General features: G+C 34.9%; 1 protein-coding gene across 1 annotated transcript in view; it reads right to left on the minus strand.

Annotated features, from left to right (window-relative positions):
- ANO2 (anoctamin 2) overlaps window positions 1–24,876 on the minus strand; it is a 491,778-nt gene that overhangs the window by 213,279 nt on the left and 253,623 nt on the right. The window contains exons 10-11 of the mRNA XM_027838585.1: window positions 19,533–19,667; window positions 1,682–1,842 (exon numbers count right to left, since the gene is read on the minus strand). Coding sequence (XP_027694386.1) covers window positions 1,682–1,842; window positions 19,533–19,667 — 296 coding nt within the window. The remainder of the gene's footprint in view (window positions 1–1,681; window positions 1,843–19,532; window positions 19,668–24,876) is intronic.

Below are 24,876 nucleotides of genomic sequence, written 5' to 3' on the forward strand. Positions count from 1 at the left end.
AGAGAGAGAGAGAGAGAGAGAGAGAGAGAGAGAGAGAGAGAGAGAGATGAACACTCAGGCTTTTCAAGATAATGCTTCTTTGTACCCTTGTGGTTCTGAGCCCTTCCCCTCCCCTTGTGACATTTAATTCATCCCTTTACTTCTAAGCAAGACCAAATCCAAAGTAAATATTCCTCATGCTCAGGTACCAATATATATACAAAGAATCTCTACTTTCCTCCCAATGTATGTACACACACACACACACACACACACACACACAATTTCTATCCTTAAATTATATAACTAATGAATGAAAGGAAAGAGCCCACTGATATTGGGATGATGACAGTAGACACAGAATAAATGAGGACAGATTCTAAAGATGAAAAAGAAGATCACAAAATACCTATGTTTATGCATTTTTACTACAGTACAATCTCATGTTCTGCTTTTTTTTACTTATTTCATAAAAAAATAAATTCTAAGTATGAACTAACTCCATATACCTGGAAATTCTTTTGTCCTTATCCTCATGTGACTCAAGAAATCCTCCATAGGATCTGAGAATTAGAAGGAATCTTAGAAATCATCTAATCCAACTCCCTTGCTTCTCTGAGGTCACACAGGTGACCTCACCTCGCTACACAGGTAGCGAGTTCCAAATTAGGAATTCACATACTTCTCATTACTTTTTATGAACCTAACAATAAGCTAAGCAGACTTTGCACCAGAAGAATGAATATTGTATTTGTATTTCCAGGGCTAGCTGGCAGTGCCTGGCACATAATAAGCACTTAATAAATGTCATATCTATCTCTCCATCCCTCCATGTAATCTAGTTATATGATATGGAAACCATAAGAATGAAGTCAATCATAAGGAAGGCCACAGTTTACAGGATTAGGGAAGTATTTGTTACACCACATCCCAAGTATTGTGTTCAATTCTGGGTACCATATTTTAGGAAGAATACTTGATAAGTCTTTTAGAGATAGAATTAATTTTATAATAGCAAATATGTTTGAGGCAGCTAGGAGATGCCCTTGAGAGAATGATGGGTCTAGAGTCAAGAGGACCCAAATTAAAATCTGAACTCAGACACTTAATAACTGTGTGACCCTAGGCAAGTCAGTTAACCTCTTTTGCCTCAGTTTCCTCAACTGTAAAATGGAGATAACAGCATCTGTCTTACAGGGTTGTTGTGAGGATCAAATGAGAAAATATGCATAAAGTGCTAAGCACAGTACCTGGCACTGAGAATGTGATATATAAATACTTATTCCCTCCTTCCCCTTGCCTGTAAATATTCAACTTTCAATCATCTACTTTTTGGATTATCTGTAGAAAATGTTTAATTTATAAGATTTACCTTTAATGCTAAGCACTCAATAAATGATTAATGGACTGGCTTGAATGGCATTGAGGTTGGCTAAATAATTCTCACATGAAAATTAAAGGAAAATTTTCTCTACTTAATTTCTAAAGAAGACAGCACATATATTCATTCATATTCTCATCCCCAGATTTGGCAAAAGGAGACAAATCTTCCCCTACCCCCAAAAAATGTGTTTTGAGATATAAGAGGGGAAATGTTAAAAAAAAGAGCTAAGGGAGAAAAACATTAAGATACGGAAATTCTGGTCACTCTGCCCATTTAGAATGAAAGTCCCACTATTAATCCTTTCAGAGCACCACTCACCCCACAGGGCCATGAAGATGGAGAAAAAGACGGTGGCAGGGTTGTCAAATAGGTGACTAGCCCGTGCTGTGCCACATGCAGTACTGAGGTTCCAATAGTCACAGGATTTGTCACAGAGCGGACACATCGTGAAGCCATTATTCTCGTCACACATCTCTTTGCTGGAGTGGACAAAGAGAGGCAAATGGTTCAAAACTAATTCATGGGTGATTATACCTCAATGGTTTTGACAACCCAATTATATAACTTTTAACAAACACCCCAACCATTTGCTGACTTTGAAGAGCTTATGGAGTTTTATGGGTAGTGGGCTGAATGGCCCAACTTCAATGCAGCATTCTTATTTTTTGGTTCCTATGGAAATAGTAGGAGTTGTTACTAGAGATGCTGTAACTAATATCATGGATTTGAGTCTTGTGTAGGTCATCAATTTGACTCTCTTGTATAACCACACCTCATAAATATATGCAGGGGAGATTAGGCAAGGAGTGTGGAGAAAATGATGCAAAGCTATTCTATGCAAATCTGTTGGAAAAAAATCATTTAAAGTCTCACTGATTAGCCCATTAAAGTAGAGCTTAGTGCTAAAAGAACTGCATTTCCCCCAAATGCTGAATTTTTCATACGTTCTGTCTGACTTGTGGTTTTAACAGAACTGATTTAAGTATCAAGATTTAAACAAATTGACCTTAAATATGAAAATCTGGAACAAAATTCAGGAATTCTGAGATGTTCCAGGAATTCATCTCACACCAAATTCACATCTGGTGAACCTAGAACCCTCTTATTCAACAGCTACTTTGTCCTAGTAAAGAAAATTCTATCCTAGGAAATGGTTCTTAGTCAATTTACCACTGTCTACCACTAAATCAAGACATCACCATGACATTCCTATTTCCCCCATTTATAGGTTTAATCTAACTCCTCAGAGCTAATAAATTAAGGAAAATTTAATCTATTTAATTTATTTTAATTTAATTAATTAAAATTATTTAATTTAAAGCTAATAATTAAAGGAAAAAACGTGAAAAAAGCGTGGCCTACAGGCATACTAGAGGATTCTCAGGACATCAAGATTCTTGAGTATCCATTCTTGGCTTCACTATTGATTTACTGATTTACAACAACCTTTGTGAGGAGGAGGAGCTGCCCCACTGGGAATCCAACTGGAACTAACTTTCTTCCTTTCTTTCTTTTTTCCTTTCCCTTCCCTTTCTTTCTCTGTCCACATAGGGATATCATACTCTTACCTGAGAGTGCTCTGCCCAAACTAATGTAAATTTTGATTGCTGAAACCTCTCAAGATATTTTGGGGTTTGTGGACTAGAAGAACCATGCCTTAAACCCAAATCACTCTGGCTCTCATTGATTGGTCAACAATAGCTCCCAGTCCAGCCCCACATGGTCATTGTTTGTGTCCTGATTGGCTCAGAATGAATGAAAGTAATGCTTGTTTCTGTTTTGGCCAGAAACTCTGAGGGTCTTCCCCTCACAGACTGGTTTTTTTTTATTAGGTAAAAAAGGCCATTTTCTGCCTGATTTCTTACCTATCCTTAATCATTGATTGGGCATTGCCTTAGTCAAATTGAGACCTTAACTTAAAAAGGCCAAAGTCTCCCACTGCATCCAGAGCCATCTCCAGTCATCCTGATCTATGTCTTGCCACTGGACCCAAATGGCTCTGGAGGATAAAGTGAGGTTGATGACTTTGCACAGCCCTCCATCACTTAAATCCAATTTACTTGCTTGTCATGGTATCACCTCCCCGATGTCATGGTCCCCTTTGAGAACTAAGGACAAACAACAACTGATTTACTATATGACCATCCATGAACCAATCCTGTCCCTACCTGGTTGCTCAGAAAGGAAGAAAAGAAACACTATACTAGAGTAAAAAGAAAGAAGGGATTGGAATTTCTATTATTTCTCACGACAAGGGTGTATGAACAGAAGAGTATCCAAACATGGCAGTAAGGGAATAGAAAGTGGGCATCATATGAATGTCACTCATTTGAACTAGACAAAGGTGGATTAAATACACACATACATACTTACACAGAGTTTGGTATAGAAATACATCAAATTCTAAAGGGAAACAAGTGATAAGAGACAGGAAAATTCAGAAGAGGAAAGAGCTGGAAGAAAAACAAATTTCAGCTTTGGGGGATAGATCCTTAAGGGAGAATTAAAAGTAAAACTAATAAAGGTAAGAACTAGTGATAAGGGTCTAGGCAAGGGGAAGAAAAGAAGGACAGTGGAACAGAAACAAATTGTTTCAGTTAAGGAACCTCTGGTACTTATTACTTTCACCATCTTCTTCTTGGTAAAAACACTGGGGTAAAGTGCCAAAAAAGGAAGCAATATGAGAGGATATGATGAAAGGACATGCAAAATTAACAAACATAACAATGAATAGGAATGAGAAGACTTCACCCTTAAGAGAAAAGAATATAGCAGAATGGATGAGAAAACAAAACACAACAATTTGTTGTTTACAGGAAGGATACTTGGAGCAAAAAGATGCAATCAGAGAAAAAATAAAGGGATGGAGAAAGATTTATTATGCTACATATTTATTATGCTACAAGTAAACTAAAAAGTAGAGATAATAATGATTTCAGACAAAACAACAATAAAAACAGGTCAAAATAAACAAGGAAATTATATTATGCTTAAAGTCACAATGGGCAATGAAATTTTATATATATATATATATACACACACACACACACAGAGATATACACATATATACAGCATTTGCATATATATAAAAACAAGAGGGTATACATATATGCAAATATATGTGTTTAGATATGTATATGTCAATATCAAATATAAATAATATCAATACACACACACAAAGAGAGAGAAAAAGACAGAGAGAATATAATATATGCACTGAATGGCATAGCACCTGAAATATATAAATGAAAAATTAATCAAATTATAGGAAGAAACAGATAACAATACTATAATAGTTAGATAACCCACTGTATCCCTTTCAGAACTAGATAAATCTAACAAAAAGGGGGGGAAAAGAATTAAGGATCTGAATAGAACTTTGGAAAAACTAATTATGATAACTCTTTGATGACTACTGAATGGGCACAGAAAATAGTATACACATTTCTTGGCTTCACATGAGACATTTAGAAAAATCAACTATTTGTTAGGACATAAAAATCTCATAAACAGATGTAGAAAAGTAGAAATATTAAATACATATTTTTACAAAATGCAACACAATAATAATTAAAATCAATAGAGGGTCTTTGAAGAAAGAATTCAAATATATATAATAACTTAACATTGAATAATCAGTGGATTAAAGAACAAATCATAAAAATAATAGATAATTTCATTAAAGAAAATGAAAAGAATGAGTCAAACTTTTGGTATGTCATCAAAGTAGTCTTGAGGGGAAGATTTATCTATCAAAACAAAGAAAGAACAGATCATAGAAATAGACATGCCATCAAAACTTTAGAAAAGCAAAAATTAAAAAAAAACAAATACAGAAATTGAAATCCTGAAAATCAAAGAAGCAATTAACAAAATTGAAACAAAAAAAACATTAAGTTGATAAATCAAATGAAGAGCTATTTTTGAACTAGAAATAAATACACCTAACTAGTGTGAATAAAAAATAAGAGAAAACTAAATTTCCAATATCAAAAGTGAAAAAATTCACAATAAATGAAGAAAAATAAGGGAACTTATTAGAAACTATTTTGGCTCAATTATAAACAATCTGATATCTTAAATGAAATGGATGAATATTTATTAAAATATAATAAATCTAGATTAACAGAACAAGAAATTAAAAATTTAAATAAACCAGTATCAGAAAAAACTACTTGAACAAGCTATAAAATAACTTCCAAAAGAAAAAAAAAAGTTAGTATCATTTAATTCATTGATATGGATTCAATCAATCTTTTTAGAAACAATTAATTTCAATAATAACTATTCTCAAAAATGGAAAGAGATCCTACCAAAAGCCTTTTATGATTCAAATGTGATCTTGATACCTATTCTAAAGAGATACAAAGTAGAAAAATAAAACTATAGCTTACTATTCCCTAATGAATACTTTTTTTTGAAACCTGAAAGAAACAGAAAGGACCAGAATTTATTTCATCCAGTTACTTAATTTCTTGATTTCATGTACATTGTAAACATCTATGTATTTATTTTTTATTAATTTATTTTGATTTATCAATAATCAATTCCATATGCTTTTGAGTTTAAAATTTTTCTCCCCCTTCATCCACACTACCCTCCCCAAAACGGTGTACAATCTGATATAGGCTATACATTTACATTCATATTAAACATATTTTCACATTAGTGATGTTGTAAGTAAAAATTAAAACCAATAGGAGAAACCATCAGAAAGAGGAAACAAAACTAAAAAAAATAGCAATTCAACTTCCGTAGTTCTTTCTTTGGATGTGGATAGCATTTTCCATCACAAGGCCTCTGGAGATGTCTTAGATCCTTGTATTGCTGGGAAGGGTCAAGTTTATCAATATTAGTCATCACACAATACGGCTGTTATTGTGTACAATGTTCTCTTGGTTCTGCTCACTTCACTCAGCATCAGAGCATACAAGTCTTTCCAGGTTTTTCTAAAGTCAGCCTGTTCATCATTTCTTAGAGCACAATAGTATTCCATCACATTCATATACCACAACTTGCTCAACCATTCCCTAATTGATGGGCATCCTCTCAATTTCCAATTCTTTGCCACCACAAAAAGAGCTGCTATGAATTTTTTTGTACATGTGGGTCCTTTTCCCATTTGTATGATCTCTTTGGGATACAGCCCTGGAAGTGCTATTGCTGGGTCAAAGGGTATGCGCGTTTTTATAGCCCTTTGGGCATGGTTCCAGATTGCTCTCCAAAATGTTTGGATCATTTCACAACTCCATCAACAATGCATTAGTGTTCCAATTTTCCCACATCTTCTCCAACATTTATAATTTTCCTGTTTTGTCATGTTGGTCAATCTGATAGGTGTGATGTGGTACCTCAGAGTTGTTTTGATTCACATTTCTCTAATCAATAGTGATTTATAGAATTTTTTCATATGATATGATAGTTTTAATTTTTTCATCTGAGAACTGTCTGTTCATATTCTTTGACCATTTATCAATTGTGGAATGACTTGTATTCTTATTAATTTGACTAAATTCTCCATATATTTTAGAAATGAGGCCCTTATCAGAGAGACTGGTTATAAAAATTCTTTCCCAATTTTCTACTTCTAATCTTAGTTGCATTGACTTTATTTGTGCAAAAACTTTTCAATTTAATGTAATCAAAATTATCCATTTTGCTTTTCATAATGTTCTCTATCTCCCATTTGATCATGAATTCTTCTGTTCTCCATAGATCTGACAGGTAAATTATTCCTTGCTTTCCCAGTTTGCTTATAGTATCAGCCTTTATATCTAAATCATGAACCCATTTTGACTTTATTTTGGTATATGGCATGAGATTTTGGTCTATGCCTAGTTTCTGCCATACTCTTTTCCAGTTTTCCCAGCATTTTTTTTAAAGAGTGGGTTATTAACCCAGAAGCTGGAGTCTTTGGGTTTATCAAATAATAGATTACTATAGTCATTGACTACTGTGCCTTGCATATTTAACCTATTCCATTGATCCACCACTCTATTTCTTAGCCAATACCAAGCAATTTTGATGATTGCTGCTTTTTAATATAATTTAAGATCTGGAATGGCTAGGCCACCTTCCCCTGCATTTCTTTTCATTATTTCCCTTGATATTCTGGACGTTTTGTTCTTCCAAACAAATCTTGTTATTATTTTTTCTAACTCTATAAAATAAGTTTTTAGTAGTTTGATTGGTATAGCACTGAATAAGTAAATTAGCTTAGGTAGAATTGTCATTTTTATTATATTAGCTCGGCCTACCCATGAGTTTTTCCAGTTATTGAGATCTAACTTTATTTGTGTGAAAAGTGTTTTGTAATTGTGTTCATAGAGTTCCTGGGTTTGTTTTGGGAGGTAGACTCCTAAATATTTTATAATGTCTACAGTAATTTTAAATGGAATTTCTCTTTGTATCTCTTGATTTGGGGCTTTTTTGATTATATATAGAAATACTAATGATTTTTGTGGGTTTATTTTATAGCCTGCAACTTTGCTAAAGTTGTTTATTATTTCAAGTAGTTTTTTACTTGATTCTCTAAGTATAACATCATGTCATCTGCAAAGAGTGATAGCTTTGTTTCTTCTTTGCCTATTCTAACACCTTCAATTTCTTTTTCCTAATGAATACTGATACAAACAATTAATAAAACATTATTAAAGAGACCACAGCAACATATCAAAAAAAGCTATACATTCTGATGGGGCTCGACTTATGACTGAAAAATAGAGCTGATTCAATATTAGGGACGATAATAAACTATATTACTAAAAACAATAAAAATAACAACAAAAACATGATTATATCAATAGAAGCAAAAATACTTTTGACAAAATACAACCACCATTTTTGTTTAACAATGTTTAAAAGCACAGGAATGAATGAACCTTTCCATAATACAGTACACAGGTATCTATCAAAACCCAAGATCCAGCATTATATGTAGCGGAAAAATACTTGAGGCCTTTCTAATAAGATCAAGAGTTAATTAAGAACGTCCATTACTATAATTATTTTATATAGTTCTGGAAAAACTGGTTATACTGAGAGCAAAAGCAATAGAGGAAATAAACAAAGACAAAGTAGAAACAAAATTATTTCTTTTGTAGATAATGTGTTGACCTGCTTAGAAAAGCTAAGAGGTTCAACTGAAATTAGTTGAAATTCATCAAAATATCAGGATATAAAATATAATCATATAAATCATCAGCTTTTCTACATATTACCAATAAAACCCAGTAGGAGGTGACAGAATGGAAAATTCTATCCAAAATAACTGCAAATTGTATGAAATATTTTGAAGTCATCCACTTACCCAGAAATATACAGAAACTATATGAACACAATTATGAATCACTCTTTACAGAAATAAAGACAGAGCTGAGGCATTCATTTTTTATAGTAGGGCAGAGATGACATATTAAAAATGACCATACTGTCTACATTAATTAAATCAATCAGTGCTATAGCAAACTACCAAAAGAATTCCTTACAGAGCTAGAAAAAAATGCTGAGAAAATTCATTTGCAGATGAAGGGGAACTAGCCCTGGCATAATTAAAAGTACCACAAAGTTATAATCTTCAAAATTATTTCTTACTGGTTAAAAAATAGAAAAGTTGATCTTTGGAATAGATTAGGTACATAACGTATGGAAGCAAACATAGTAGCATAGTAGTCAATAACTCCAAAGACCTCTAATGACCAAGGTAAAAGCTCACTGTTCAACAAAAATTGCTGGGAAAAATGGAACATGAAATGGCAAAAATTAAGATTAGACAATATCTCACGTCATTTGCTACAAAGAGCTCCAAATGGATAAATGACCTAAAAGAACAGATTTCTCAAAAGATAATATTATAAACAATTAGAGGAGTAAGGAAGGAGATATCTTTCACAACAGTGGATAGGTAGTTCTTCATCAAGGAAGGGGTAGAGAGAAATAAAAAGAAAACATTTATTTTATAAAATTGAAAATCATGTGCACAAATAAAATCAGTGTGGATAAAATTAGGAGAGAAATAGTTAAGTTGGAAAAATATTTGGATCATTTTTCTCTAATAAAGATCTAATATCCAAAATATATAAGTAATTGATTCAAATATGCAAGAACAAGAACCATTCCCCAGTAGGTGAAAGGATATGAACAAGCAGTTCTCAATGGAAGAAATCCAAATTTTTAACAGTCATGTGAAAAAAAAAATACTCCAAATTACTAATAAGAAAAATGGAAAGTAAAACAACTCTTGGGTTCTACCTCACACTCATTTGATCAGAAAAGATGACCAAAAAAAGGAAAATGGCAGTTATTGGAAGGAATGTAGTAGCATAGGCATACTCATGTACTGGTAATTTTATTGTGAATCATTTTAGTTATTCTGGAAAGCATTTTGAATCTATACACAAAAAGTAAACTGTATGCTCTTGATTCAATGATGCCATTACCAGCCTCATACACCAAAGAGATCAAAGAAAAAGTACATATATGTACAAAAATATGTATAATAGTATTTATTGTTGCAGCAATGAATTTGAAACTAAAGGAAATGTTCATCAGCTGGGAAATGGCTGAACAAATTATAGTAAATGAAATAGTAGAATACTACTGTATCTTAAGAAATTACAAAAAAGATAATTTCAGACTATACTGGGAAGACTTGTATGAACTGATGCAAAGTGAAGTGAGCAGAATCAGGAGGATGATTTATGTGACAATAAAAACACTATAATCTAAGAAAGGAAGGAAGGAAGGAAGAGAGAGAGAGAGAGAGAGAAAGAAAGAAAGAAAGAAAGAAAGAAAGAAAGAAAGAAAGAAAGAAAGAAAGAAAGAAAGAAAGAAAGAAAAAGAAAGATTTAAGAACTCTGATCAAAGCAACAACCACACATGGCTCTGGAGGACCTATGATGAAGCATGTTAACCATACTCCCTAACAAAGGGATGAAGCACTCAAGATGCAGAAAGAGACAAACATTTTTCAGACATAGTCACTGTTTGAACTTTTTTTTGCTTGGCAACGATTACAAAGGATCTTTTTTCTTTTCCCCCTAAAAGAAATTGGAAGTTTGAGGGAGATGTACAATAGTGAAGTAAAAGGTAAAAGAAAAAAAAAGAAAAAGAAAAAAGAGTCAATGAAACATTTTTAAACACAAGGAAAAGAATACAGGAAGTTTGGAAGGAAGCACCAACATAAAGGATAGCATTGAAAGTAACATATTGAATTTATTATATGGTTTTTAAAAAGCAAACTGTATAGAATAGAGATTAATATTTTATATTCTATTTTGTATATGAAATACTCTTTTGGTGTTTAAGTTTAGAATAAAAAAAGATTTATAATTTATTAAAAAGCAAATAATTCCAAAGAATTCTTAGCCTGCAATTTCTCCAACTCTTTCTCCCCTACCTAGCCAAAAGCCATCTTCCAAGAGGTTCCACAATTAATAAAATTAAGGAAATCATCTACTTTGACTATCCAAAGTTAGTGGCTAGGCAGTAAAAAACAGTGTTCTTAAATTTGGAGGTCAGCTGCAGAGAAACTATGGATTCTATGAAAACCAAATATTGACCTGCTTCCAAAAGTAGCAGGAGAAGAAGGGCTTGGAACTCTAAACTTCAGCTATACTTTCTATAAAATGGGCAGCAGAGGGTGCTACTGAGCTGGGCTAATAACAAGAGCATGGCAAGGGAGGCTGCTGCCTTAGTTAATAAACTGTTTCTCAGTCTCCAGATGCAAAGAATTTGGTAGAAAAAGTAAAACCAGTCCAAGGAGATGCCCAGATGTCTCTTTCCCATTTCCTTGGAAAGTTGATGTTAACAAGAGACTGGAAGACTTATTGAGAAGTGAATCTGCCAACTAAGGACCAACTTTCAGTCTGTCATAATATTTATGAAGTATTTCCTTACATATAAAGGGAGAGCGTTAGACTAGACACTAGCTAAAGTCCCTCCCAATTCTGATTCAACCAATTCCCAAGAGTAAAAAACAATCATCTGTTAACAGAATGGAAAGTAGAAGACTATGTCTAGAAATCTTGGCTTCTTTATACTGTTAAATTTTGAGGGTTTCTTGTCTCATTAAAAAAAAAATTGGTTTGCACTCAAAATGGTAAATGACAGGACCTTAATAAGTTCAAGTGCACATTTTTCATCCGCAAGTGTTTTTCCAGTGGCTGCAGAAACCAATCAATTAAAACTGTTAGGTCAAACAATTGTTGGGGCTGTTAATCTTCAGCAGGGAGACTGATCCCTAAAAGGAAATATTTCTCCATAAAAATGTTTTGCTTAAGTATATTCTAATAAAATATTCTAAGATTGTTAAGTTGCCTTCTGGTAGTGAATATACCAGTCCTTAGGGTCATCCTTGCTCTGGTTAGTACAAGGGATCAAATATTTCCTTTTGCTCTAGAGTTCCATGTCTACAAAGCAGGAAGAATGGTGTGAATTGTCTCCAGGAAATAAGTATTGAGTTGCTGCATAGAAAGCACTTTGTATAAAAAAGAAAGTTTAGGAGCAGCTAGGTGGTACAGTGCATAGAGCACTGGCCCTGGAGTCAGGAGGACCTGAGCTCAAATCCAGCCTCAGACATAACACTCACTAGCTATGTGACTCTGGGCAAGTCACTTAACTCCAATTGCCCCACCAAAGAAAAAAAATCACATAATACTTTAAAAAAAAAGAAAGATTATTAGTAAAATATAATATTATGTCCCGCCCTTGATCATCTAAATAAAAAGAAGGCAACTACCCTACAGAGAAGCCAAAAGCATATGTAATACAAAAATCAGTTTTAATATGATATTGGAATTCATTATCAGGAGGGCTTTTTGTTGTTTATCTTGCAGCAAGTAATTCACCTTGGATGATGCTCTGACACCAAATATTATTTTAATGATGTTGCTGTTCAGTCGTATCTTCATGACCCCATTTGGAGTTTTATTTGCAAAGATACTGGAGTGGTTTCCCATTTCCTTCTCCAGCTCATTTTACAAATGAGGAAACTGAGGTAAACAAGGTTAAGTGACTTGCCTGGGGTCGTAAAACTAGTATCTGAGGCCAGATTTGAACTCAGGAAGATGAATCTTCCTTACTCCAGGTCTGGCACTCTATCCGCTGCCCCTTTAATGTAAATATACATTAATACCTTACCTTAAATAACCTCTCAAGCTTACTGAGTAACAAAGGAAACCAGCCTAGAACTAATATTTTCCCCCAGGTAATATACAGAATCTATGTTCTTCATGAGTAAGGCATAGAGTTTATTATAGCTATGAGCCCAAAGACATCCTTCTCCACCGTATCATCTAACTGAAAAATAAACATGACAGAGCTAACAAATGGTATTTATCAATAGCCAGATTTTTGAATCTAACAGGGAAGAACTACAGAGCCAATTAATGAATTATTCATCTCAAACCATAGTATCACTTACAGAGGCAAAGAGAAGTGAACACTGATACGATTACCCACATATTTTAAGCACTAAAACTTATTACTAAGGAGAAAAGAGGAGATTTGAGAATTTTAATCCAGACTGTTTCACACTTCAGACTCATCAAATGATAGCTTTGTCCTCTAGTTGCCTTTGTACACATAAACGCAGGTGCTCAGCAGATGTTTGTCAATAAGCCTACAGGAGATGTGTTACAAGCGTGGAATATACACACATAAAATACTAGTTGTTGGTGACATTCACACAATTGCTATCTGACAAATCAAGTTTACTCGCATAGACTTTACTATGGATAATATATGTAACATCCTATCACTAGGACTTTTCCTGTGTGTCACACTCTGTTCTGATCCTGAATTAGTAACCCCCAATGAAGACTTCATGCCAATAAACAAGATATTGTCTACCGTGAACATGGTTATATAACATATGTGTTCATAGTAAATATAAGCCGAAAACTTTCAGCTTTAGCAGTCACTTTTACATACTTTCCCTTCTGGAGAACTATGGCATCATTTCCATGTCCTAATATAAACCCATGTCCTGATGTTGATGGTGTGTTTTTCCCACCCATGAATGCATAGAACTGGATTTTCAATCAAGCTAAGTTTCAGAATTGTGAGGATCAGCATTGGATAGCATAAACACAGGGTCATTGTTTCTGAAATGAGCATTTAAGTCACCTTAGGTCTACAGTAGAGGAAGTTAGTACCTTGGTGGCTGACCTAAAAAAAAGATAATACTCTTTCTTATATTATTACTTGGGATAAGTTTCCCAAACTCTTAGTCAAGTACATTGTACGTCAGACTCCTGTGTGAGAGACAATTTACATGAGAATATCTACCCCCCTTTCAGATATAAATTCCTAGTATTGTCTGTAAGACATCTTGAAGCAACTGCCATCATATATTCATATCATTTACATAGATCCCACAAGCTCCTATTCCTCTGCTTAGTATGAACTGAATCATTAAATCACTTAAATTCTTTTCTTGTAATTTTGAGAGTATTGCTTTTTATTTTACAAAATTCATTTATCTCTGAGTAATCAAACACTTCAATTTTATGTCCAGTGATTTCTTCCATTTTTTTTATTAATACAATGTTAGAGCAGAACTATAATATGTCTAGAAATGTTGAATCTTAGATTCTTCCTTGTTGGAGTCAGCATATCTTGCTTCTATACTATTACCATTTGTCTTCAGAAATATAGGTCTGTTCTGGCAAACCAGGCTCATGGTCTGTGTATGCTTATGACTATCATTTTTTTTGCTAATTCTGTAAATTTTTCTTTCAGAATAATCTGGAATATCACATTCAGGTTCTTTGTTTTTTTCTAAAATTCCTAGAATGTCAATAACCCTGAGATTGTTAGATCTGCTATCATCTGGGCCTGCCATTTGATTCTGCATAACTTCCCAATGTTTTTGATAATTCAGTGAATTTCTGAGCCTGGGTTACCTCCAATAGACATACATTGCTATAATTTTGTTTTCTGTTATAATAAGTCTGTTGTTAGTTATGTTGGTTGATTTTTTTTCCAGGTCTTCTATTTTTATTTCACATACTATCTTCTTCACAATTTCCTCCTAATCTTTTACAGTTTCTTGTTGTTCTAACCCGAGTTTTCCCAATGATTTAACTTTCTTCTGACTTCTATTTATCATATGATTCTCCTAGCAGTGTAAATTCCTGCTTAATTTCTTTAAATGCCTTACTGATCTTTCATCCGTAGCCCTGAATCTCAAGCTCTGGGTTTGTAAGAGCAAGTGGATTCAATAGTTGGTGCTCCTCAAAAATCACTCTTTTCAACTTGTTTTGTTCACACAGAATCTCTTCTGGAATCCTAAGGCTATAGCTCATGACTAAGTCTGCACAAATGAGGATAAAAGGACCCCAACTCTCATGCAAGACTCATGGTAACAATGAATACCAGATCCAAGTCAGTTTTTATTTCACCCTACAGAAAGAATGCAGAAAATTACCAAAGAATGACAGTAGCCCATAATAATCAAGACACTTTCCTACTTTCCAATGTGTCCTATTTTCTACCCCAGGGACAAATATAGTCATCCAGCTTTAATATACTAACCTAAATGAAGAGGGAAAAAAAACTTGAAGTTATTAGGGAGGCAAACCCCTTCACATCAACTGTAGGAGCAGCACCAGGGCCATACATTCAATTCTTGGTTCAGGAGCTCTCAATACTCCTCCACAAGGCAGAGATTCATGAATTCTCACCACTCCTCCAGTAGGTGAGGGTTAAGAAACTCCTATCATCTGGCCATGGGATTTCCCCCCACCCCCCAGAGATGCCATCTTTTAGGCCAAAAAACTGCCTTTGTCAATGTGTCTCCATAACTGCTATCTCTGGGGCAGAAGGGAGAGTACTTATTATACGAAAGGGCAATCTTCATCTCCACACCCCCACCTCCAATCCTAGGGATCTAGCTCTCTGATCTTTTGTTTTTGATAGGTATTCAGCTCCCTTTTTTCTTCCCAATGATCTCAGCTTCACTCTGTTTTATAAACCCATTTGCTAGCTTGACCAAATCAAATCATGCCTGAGACTTAATCCAATACACAGGAATATTTGCTACTATCAGTGGGGCAGCTGGCCTAATAAATAGAAAACTGACCTTGAAGGCAAGAAGACCTGAGTTCAAGTTCCATCTCCAACATATTATTAGCTGTGTGATACTGGGCAAGTAAGCAACATATGGCACATAGTAAGCACTTTATAAATCTTGAATAACTAAGTGACAACCTATAGGTAGTTACAGAGTTACAGAGATGGTGCTAAACTGCATTAGTAAAGGAAATTTTCTCACCTGGGATTTCCCAATACCAGTGAAATCACATTTAATCTCTATTCCTTATCAATAAGGAACAATTAGAATCTTCTACACAAAATCAAAGGCTAAAATAAAGGCTTATATTCAACATTACCAATATTCGATGGAGATATCTGCATCTATCAAAGGAACATAAATTCATTATGTTAACCTCTCGGTTGAGGAAGTAGCTCAGTGGATCATGTGCTACTGGTTTTTCTACCTGAATTGCTTTAAGTCCTTCAGGTTTGGGGGTTTTTTTTCCAGTTTTTACATAGCACTTTAAAATTTTATTCATACTCTATTTTGTTTATTTTCCATTTTGATTGATGTCATTGTGTTTTTTAAATAAACATTTTCCTTATTTTTGGTGCTTTATTTTCTTTCTTTGAGGAGACATACAAAGATCCAGTTCCCCTTCTGCTCTCATGGATGGAAAGCCCAACCCATTACATTTTTGGAACAGACAGGATACACTCTCTTATAACTAGTAGTAATGTACTTCCCTTTAGCTTCCACCCACTGGTACTAGCTCTTCCCTATGGGGCTAAATACCATAAATCTAATCATGTTTTACATGACAAACCCTTCATGTTCTTGAAGAGAGTTACCGTGCCCCACCCTCTAATTTTTTCTAGGCTAAACAGCCCCTATTCCTTTAAAAGATCATTGTATGGCATAGCTTCAAGCCTCTTCACTGTGTTGGGTCTATTCTTCTAGAGGTGTTTTCATATTGTTCTTCCTTTAAAATGATAATTAGAACTCCACATAGCACTACATATGTGATCTGATCTATAACAGGTTACAGTGGGACTATCATTTCCCTCTGGTACAAAGGGAGGGCCAAAAAATTTTACATGGATATTCCAGATCATGGTGGTGCTACACTGCTAAACCTCCCGCAATGTGGAAGGGATAACTATACACACTATTGAAATCAGCTTATCTAGTTTCCTTCTACAATTGCCTTTTTCCTGTGGCTTGAAATAAACTTGCTCTCACCCATCTTCCCTCTTCCTCTGCCCAAGATGGAGGTGACCCTTAGATAATTTGAAATTTATCCCCTCCCTTATTAGCTATATTTTGTGATAAGACTTTTCAAATTGCAGAAAAGTCTGGAGCCAACAAATAATCTGATCTCTATTTGCTAAGGCATATATGACATTTTGATCCTGTAAAGCATGGAAATAACCTCTTAACAAAATGGCATCCCCCATCTTGATCCCTTGGTTTTTTTTTAACTTTTTAAAATGTTGCTTTATTTAAAGGAATACATAGTTTTATTCCAAGAAAATTATTGAGGGTTCCACCAAGATCTCTAACTTCTACTCTGTGTGCTAGGGGATAGAATCATCTGTTTTCTTAAATCAGCAGCTACTATTCTTTTAATGGAAATAAGACATCCCCTTTTTTTTCCCAAAAAAGTTTTCCATTTTGAGCTTGGCAACAGAGGGCATGCCTTTGGAATGACATCTATCTGAACTAGAAGATTAAATTTTGATGCAAGTAACTGCTCATTATTTGGGGATTATGTTAAGGAAGGACATTTGAAGGCTTATGTTAAGGAGAATATACACTGGTGTTTGGATGACCAGGTTTATGAATAAATATTCGAAAGGATTTTGGAAATTTTATCAGGAAGTATCCTAAATGCTTTAGTTTTCTCACCATTCTGGAGGCCTGGACTTTTTAGCCCTGGTCTTATTTTAGCATAGATCATGAGAACCTGGGGCTTACTCATAGACTGGTTTCACTCCACTCATCATGGGAAAGCTGCCTCATGCCAATCCTATACCCTGTATCACAGGAGGTCACAACACCTGAACCTGAGATTAGCCTTCCAAATTTTTGTAGCTTCACTAATGAATTCAGAATAGCTGATCACCAGACACATTTAGGTCTCAGTTGAGAAGATATCTACAGTGTAAGGGATGGTCTAACAAAGAGGAATTCTTGTTTCTCTGATACGCTAGGACTAAGCAAGTCAGAGACAGTATGCTATCTTGTAGTGTGCCCTAGCACAGAATACCATGTTTTTTCACCTAGACATATTCCCTACAGGTAAATAATTGATTTACCCTGGCTTATTGAATAGGACTTGGTAAAATTTTGGACATGGATAAGTCTAAGTAATTTGAATAGGACCTATATTTTGGACTGAGAGAAGTCTAAGTAATTCAGTCAGAACGCTTTAATCCAGACATGACAGAAAAGTACAGATCTCACAGGTATACTGTCTTTTCCTAGACATATTTTTTTGTTCACTGATTAATATATATGCACATATGCAAAGATATGATATTTCAATCTTTTAATATTTGGTAATCATTACTTAAAGAAGTGATTTCAGCCAAATTGATCAGCCATCTTTTTTTTTTTGGCTAGGCAATGGGGTTAAGTGACTTGCCCAGGGTCATACAGCTAGTAAGTGTTATGTGTCTGAGGTCGGATTTGAACTCAGGTCCTCCTGTATCCAGGGCCAGTGCTCTATCCACTGTGCCACCTAGCTGCCCCCTGACCAGCCATCTTATAATAAAACTTTGATCAATCTTGCCTTTTTAAAAGGAATAAGTGGTTTTATTCCATGACACCATCATTTCACAGATAAAAAAAAACTTTTTTAATCTTATCTATCATTAATTTCTCATGTTAATTTTCTTTTGTAGCCTAACTTATTTATTCAATTTCCCTCAAATAAAAATCCTAATTTCCTTTCTCTGTGCTTTATTCACACCATTCCACTCACCTTCCTATTCTTCCCCAAATCTGACTTATCATCCAAGTTCAGTCATCTTCATAATGCCTATTATATCCTTGAATTGACGATTAAACCTCTCACTATTATTTACCTTTACATGTGTTAATTTCTTTTCTCCCCATGTTGGGTAGAAATTCTGTCTTAAATTTTCCCAGGTTGCCTTGTGTCATCAGGACATGAGGCAGTTTCTGGTTCTAAAATGGGTATATCTTCCAGATTTGGGCACAAAATAGGACTCCACCTTTTGATGGATAAACTAACAAAAACAAAAATAAAATGGATAAGATTAGCCACCTTCAAAACTTACCCAATTTGTGGGGTAATTTTGGAATGGGTGACAGAGGACACTATGGTATCTCCATTTAAGGAGATTATCAGGTCTCCATATCTCATCAGAGAAGCACAAACCCAAATTTAACTAATGGAAGATAAAGCATATCAAATACAGAAGTGTCGAGCACAGAGCTGACTTCATAGAGGAGACCATGTCCCAGACGTAAGATGCTTAAGCATTTTACTGAAATATCAATGCCCCTATTCACTCAAGATAGGGCAAAACGGACACAATACAACTGGGTTGAAAGTATCTGGGATAATGGTAAAAGTTCTGGGTTTAGAATCATAGGAACTGTGGGTTTAGATCTCAATTTTAATAGTCATATGTATCTTTGGGCAAGTAATTTTGCCCTCTCAGATCCCCAGTTTTGTATTCATTAAATTTCACATACTGAGCAATGCCAAACTGCATTTGTGAACCTCTCTAACAATTCTGCCTTACTCACTTTGGTTGTATTTTTCACAAACCTAATAGCAAAAGAATCAGTGTGTAACTGATCAAGAGCTGCTCATGTACCCAACATAGCTGCTTTTCAATGTGAAATGTTCCACTGAGATCTATCAAAATGACTTTTAAAGATCAGCATGTTGCCATCCTTCATTTCTTCTGCTTTCATCCCAACTTGACTCCACAAACTTATGGAGGATAAGGGTATTTTTACTACCAACTTCACAAAATGTTGTAAGAAAGTGTTTTGTAAACTTTAGGTGCTACAGAAATGTGAATTATAATGATAAAAGCAAACCACTTTGTTAACATTTGACAGACAACTCAATCTTTTCTTAAAAGCACTTACCTAGGAATATCATCTTCTATTGTTGCACAGCCATAGAGGAAGACTATCACTCCAATTACTGAAGAGGGAATGAGGAATGAAGTATATAAACCCAACCAAGCAAAATATAGGCCAATTTTTTCTCCAAAATACTTCCTGAAAAACAAAAGAAACATATATTAAAGGTCAAAAATTTTGCCTCATTTCTGGACATACATCAATAGGAACAAACAAATCTAAATGTGCTCCTTTGAAAATATTACTTACGGTTCCTAGGCTTGCCAAGAAGAACAAATTTAATCCTTCTTCCACACTTTTACCATTTAAGCACTTAAAAAGTTATTCAGAAGCTGAGTGAAGTGAGCAGAACCAGGAGAATGTTGTACATAGCAACAGCCACATTGTGTGATGACTAACTTTGATAGACTTAGCTCTTCTCAGCAATATAATGATCTAAGACATCTCCAAAGGCCTCACGATAGAAAATGCTATAAACATCCAAAGAAAGAACTATGGAGTTTGAATGCAGATCGAAGCATACTATTTGCTATTTTTTTTTCTTCTGTTGTGTTTTGTTTCCTTTTTTCTGGTAGTTCCTCCTATTGGTTCTAGTTCTTACTTACAACATCACTAATGTGAAAATATGTTTAATAAGAATGTATATGTATAACCTATATCAGATTGCACACCATCTTGGGGAGGGTGGTGGGGAGGGAGGGGGAGAAAAATTTAAAACTCAAAAGCTTATGGAAGTGATTATTGATAAATCAAAATAAATTAATAAAAAAGACAAAAAAAGAATAAGGGATTCCACATTTCTTGAAGACACAGTTCTCCATGTTTAAATAGATGAAAGAAAGATAATTTGGGGATTTTGCAAAGGAAATTACTACTTCAGGGTGGAACAGAATGAGGTGAACATGACTAATGTGAAAATAAGTTTAATAGGAACGTATATGTAGAGCCTATAACAGATTGCACACTGTCTTAGGGAGGCAGGTGGGGAGGGAAGAGGAGAAAATTTAAAACTCAAAAGCTTAAGGAAGTGAATGTTGAAAATTAAAAATAAATAAATAATTTTTTTAAAAAAAAGTTATTTTCCACACTGAATCTTCTCTTCTCCAGGCTAAGAACTTCTCATTCCTTCAACCAGTATTCATATGTAATGGACCAAAGGCCCTTTACTAATCTAGTTGCCCTTCTTTGGACATTCTCCTGTTCATCAATGTCCTTTCAAAACTGGTACCCAGTAATGAACACAGAACTCTAAATACGGTCTGATCAAGATAGAATACAGCAAAATAAAACACTGCCTCTTTTGTTAACAAATATTTGTTATATTAATGAATGCATGATTTTTTGGGAGGGGATACAAAAAAAGTAACATACAGTCCCTACTTCTCAAGGGATTTTTAATTTAAATGTGATGATTGGAAATGTGCATGAATAATTGTAATCTAAATTGTTGTTGTTCAGTCATTCAGTCTTACATGATTTTTGTGACCCTATGGACCATAAAATGCCAATGTTGTCCATGAGGTTTTCTTGGCAAAGATACTGGGGTGGTTTGTCATTTCCTTCTCCAGTGGATTAAAGCAAACAGAGGTTAAATGGCTTGCCCAGGTTCATATAACAAGTAAATGTCTGAGGCCATATATGAAGTCAGGTCTTCCAGACTCCAAGTCCATCACTCTATCCACTGAACCACCTAGCTGCCTCCATAACCCAAATAGAATATGGTAAGTCCATAAGGGAGTTTGCTTGAAAGTATTTTGAGAATTCAAAGGAGGAAGAGTTTATTTCTTTTCTTCATTTATTTAAAAAAATCATTTATTAAGCACTAACAATAAGATCAGAAAATCACTTCTGGCTAAGAAGTTTATGAAAGGCTTCATGAAAGAGGTGGCACCATAACCTAGGTCTTGAATGATTAGAATTATAAATGGTAGTGGTATAGGGGAAAGCATTTCGAGTATAGAAAACTGCCGAAACAAAAGCATGGAGGCAAGAGAGACCTGGAGATTAGAGGAAGAGAGTATTCCAATTTTAAATTTAAATTTAAACTGTATGACAGGTAGTAGTATGAGATCCATACATTGGAGATAGACTGGGGAGTCCTTTAATGTTAGCCTGAGGATCTGCAGACAATGGATAGTCACTGAAGGCTCTAAATCAAGGGAATGATATGATGAAAGTGGGTGCATTAGGATTATTACATAAAGAATGAAGAAAAGGAGAAAATGACAAAGCTGGGAAAGAGAAGAAGGAAGAAGAGAAGAACAGAACGGAGAAAACATGGAGGAGGAATGTCAAAAAATGAGGAAGAGGAGAAAGAAAAGGAAGTAGCAGTAGCTAAGAGCCTAGAGAATCCATAGAATAGATACTCAGCACTTAAGTCACTGAATAGTCACAGCACACCATGTAAAACGATGTATGACTCAATAACCAATTACTTCAATATGAGCTTCTTTCTTCTTACCCCACCCCATTTATTTCTCCAAAGTAAAATCAAAATGGATTGATGCACTTCAGTCAATATTTTTGCACAGTAAAAGAGAAACTGAGGATTGAATTAATAAATTTGGAAAATTTGGGACATTCTTAAAGTCCATTCAGACCAAGCCAATCCTCAATTACCTAAAATTCATATTCCCTAAGGTGCTATATAATGTCCAATTATGTCTGGCTGCTTTCAACTGAGGAGTTCACAGAGTGTTGAACAGGGGTGGGGAACCTGTGGCTTTGAGGCCACCTGTGGCCTTCTAGGTCCTTGGGTACAGCCTTTTGGTTGAGTCCAGGTTTTACAGAACAAATCCTTTTACTAAGGGGATTTGTTCTGTGAAGTTTGGATTCAGTTGAAGGGCCACCCTTGAGGTCCTAGAGGGCCACATGTGGCCTCAAAGCTTCAGGTTCCCCACCCGTGGTGTAGAAGCTATGGAAAGACAATAATAAAGTTCTAATAAGGTAGGTCTCGACAATTCTGGAAACTTAGAGCTCACTCTGCTTGGTTTGCCTGAAATAATGACACTTGACAGAGGCTTTAAAATAGTGGGAGGAAGGAGGAATTAAGGACAAAAAACTGTCCCTGGACAAATTAAAGCAGGTGAAAATCAACAGCACTCACATCCTCACCCCATTTTTCTGTGCAACCTTTCAACATACTGTAATGTCTGTATGCTATTTCTCCTTTGGCTGGGGATCTCCTTTGTAGGACTCAATCTGTTCTATTCTATGCAAGGTGAGAAGTTTCCCTCATCCCTATCCTTCATCAAAACTTACCTTTCCTGTGTCTCTTTTTCTCAAGGTCTTGCTCTGTGTTAAGTAACCTAATCTGATAAACCAATCTGTGCTAAATGAGTTAATGTCTATTATGATTTATTACCGTCTCCCAAGTAATATAACTGCTATTTAACAAAAAACGGGATCAAATTTACTGGACTCTAGGTGCCCAGAGCACTTTAGTGGAGGAACAACTCATGTTAATATATCACTTTAAGGTTGACAAAGCATTTAATAATCCAAATGGCTGACTCTCAAAAGAAGTTTTGAAATCCCAAACTTCAGAAGAAGCCAAGGAATAGAGGCAAAATATCTCCCCTAGATGGATATTAAATTGGTCCAACATGATGTGTTTTCAAAAGTGTGGACGCCCTGATCTAGCATCATTTGCTTTGCTTGGTGTTTGTAAATTGGCCATATATTTAATGGTTGGGTGAGTCAACATGGTGTAGCAGAAAGAATACCAGTAGGGAAAGTAAAATTCTAGTCCTTACATCACAGCTGAATGATTAAATGTATCACCTTTAATAAGTGATTTAATCTCTCTAGTCCCTTCAGCTTCCCTATATGTTAAGTAACTTAGTATAAGGATAAATGAGATCATGGTTGTCTATGTGCTTAGGAAACATAAGTGCTATATAAATAAAAGAGATGATCTTTTTTCTAATACCTCTCAAGCTATCAAAGTTAAGATGACAAATGTAATTTTCTAGTAATTTCCTAATTTTCCACATTTTTTCTCACTAGCTTTTAGAAAGCCTGTCACCAAACAGTTGAATGAAATTCCTTAAGTGCTTTAAAAATAATACTTCATGATTCTAGGATAATTTCAGGGGATAGCAAAAGCTCCCAAAGATTGAGAGATAACAGCAGAGTGGAAGGACTAATGGATTAGAAATTAGGAGAGCTAGGTGATGCAGGTGATGGAGTGTCAGGCCCAGAGTCAGGAAGTTTCATGCTCTTGAGTTCCAGTCTAGCCTCAGACACTTAATAGCAGTGTGACCTTGGGGCAAGTCACTTCAACCTATTTGCCTCAGTTTACTTATCTGTAAAATGAGCTGGAGAAGGAAATGGCAGGACCACTACAGTATCTTTGCCAAAAAAAAAAAACCTCAAATAAGATCATGAAGAGTCAGACGTGACTGAAAAATGACTGAACAAAAACAAAAAATTTAAATCCCAGCTCTGTTACTTGCTAGTCACATGACCTTAGGCAACTTCTTTAATCTCCCTGAGTCTCAGTTTCCTCAATTGTAAAATAAGGTGATTGGACTAGATCTTGAAGGTACTTTACAACGTTACAGATATTCCACAATCTTATTTTTTTTAACAAGTCAATTTGCTGCATTCAAGGCATTGTGCTAGATGCTGAGATGCAGAAAGAGACATGACACAGATCTTATGAAAGGGAAAGACACAGATGTAAACATAGCCCCAGTTTTAATAGCCTCACCCACAGAGACTATGGATAACATTACTGTACACTGTCAAAGGAATACAATTTTGGGTGAGAGGCAGTTTGTCATTTTGCCTACTATTAACTACCAATGCTGGAGAGAGATGGTAGTAGATACTGAGAGAGAAAGGTCTAAAAGAACTACTTTCCTGAGAGACTGAGGGAATTAACTCTCATCTTTGAAAAAGACTATAATGACATTTCCTGAAAGAATGAAATTTAATTTTTGTGCTGTGACTGCCATCCAGAGAGAACTGAAGGGTGGGATGGTGTTTCCAGAGAGTTAAGAAAAAGTTAATAGTTGTGATTGAGAGTGAGAATGATTCTGACTGTGATCTTTCTCGTGTAATATATTTTTAATTACTTAAAAAGATCTTTGTATTGCTTATTATACTCTTAAGAAATTGTATAACCAGTAATACTTAAGTTTTTTAAGCTTAAAACTCTAAGGGTTTGAACTAACAAGGAGGAAAAAAGCTTGCAGGAAATCAGGCTCCCCAGGGTTTTGGTTTTGGTTGCTGTTTTCTTTTCTTTTCTTTTCTTTTGTTGGGGGGCAGGCCGGAGAGGATGTTTGGTTCTCTGTAAACTGAGATGGGGACTCAGAGCTAATTGATTAATGAAACAATCTGT

The sequence above is a fragment of the Vombatus ursinus genome, unplaced genomic scaffold (genome assembly GCF_900497805.2).
Source record: "Vombatus ursinus unplaced genomic scaffold, bare-nosed wombat genome assembly UNPS02014830.1, whole genome shotgun sequence".
Lineage (NCBI taxonomy): Eukaryota > Metazoa > Chordata > Mammalia > Diprotodontia > Vombatidae > Vombatus > Vombatus ursinus.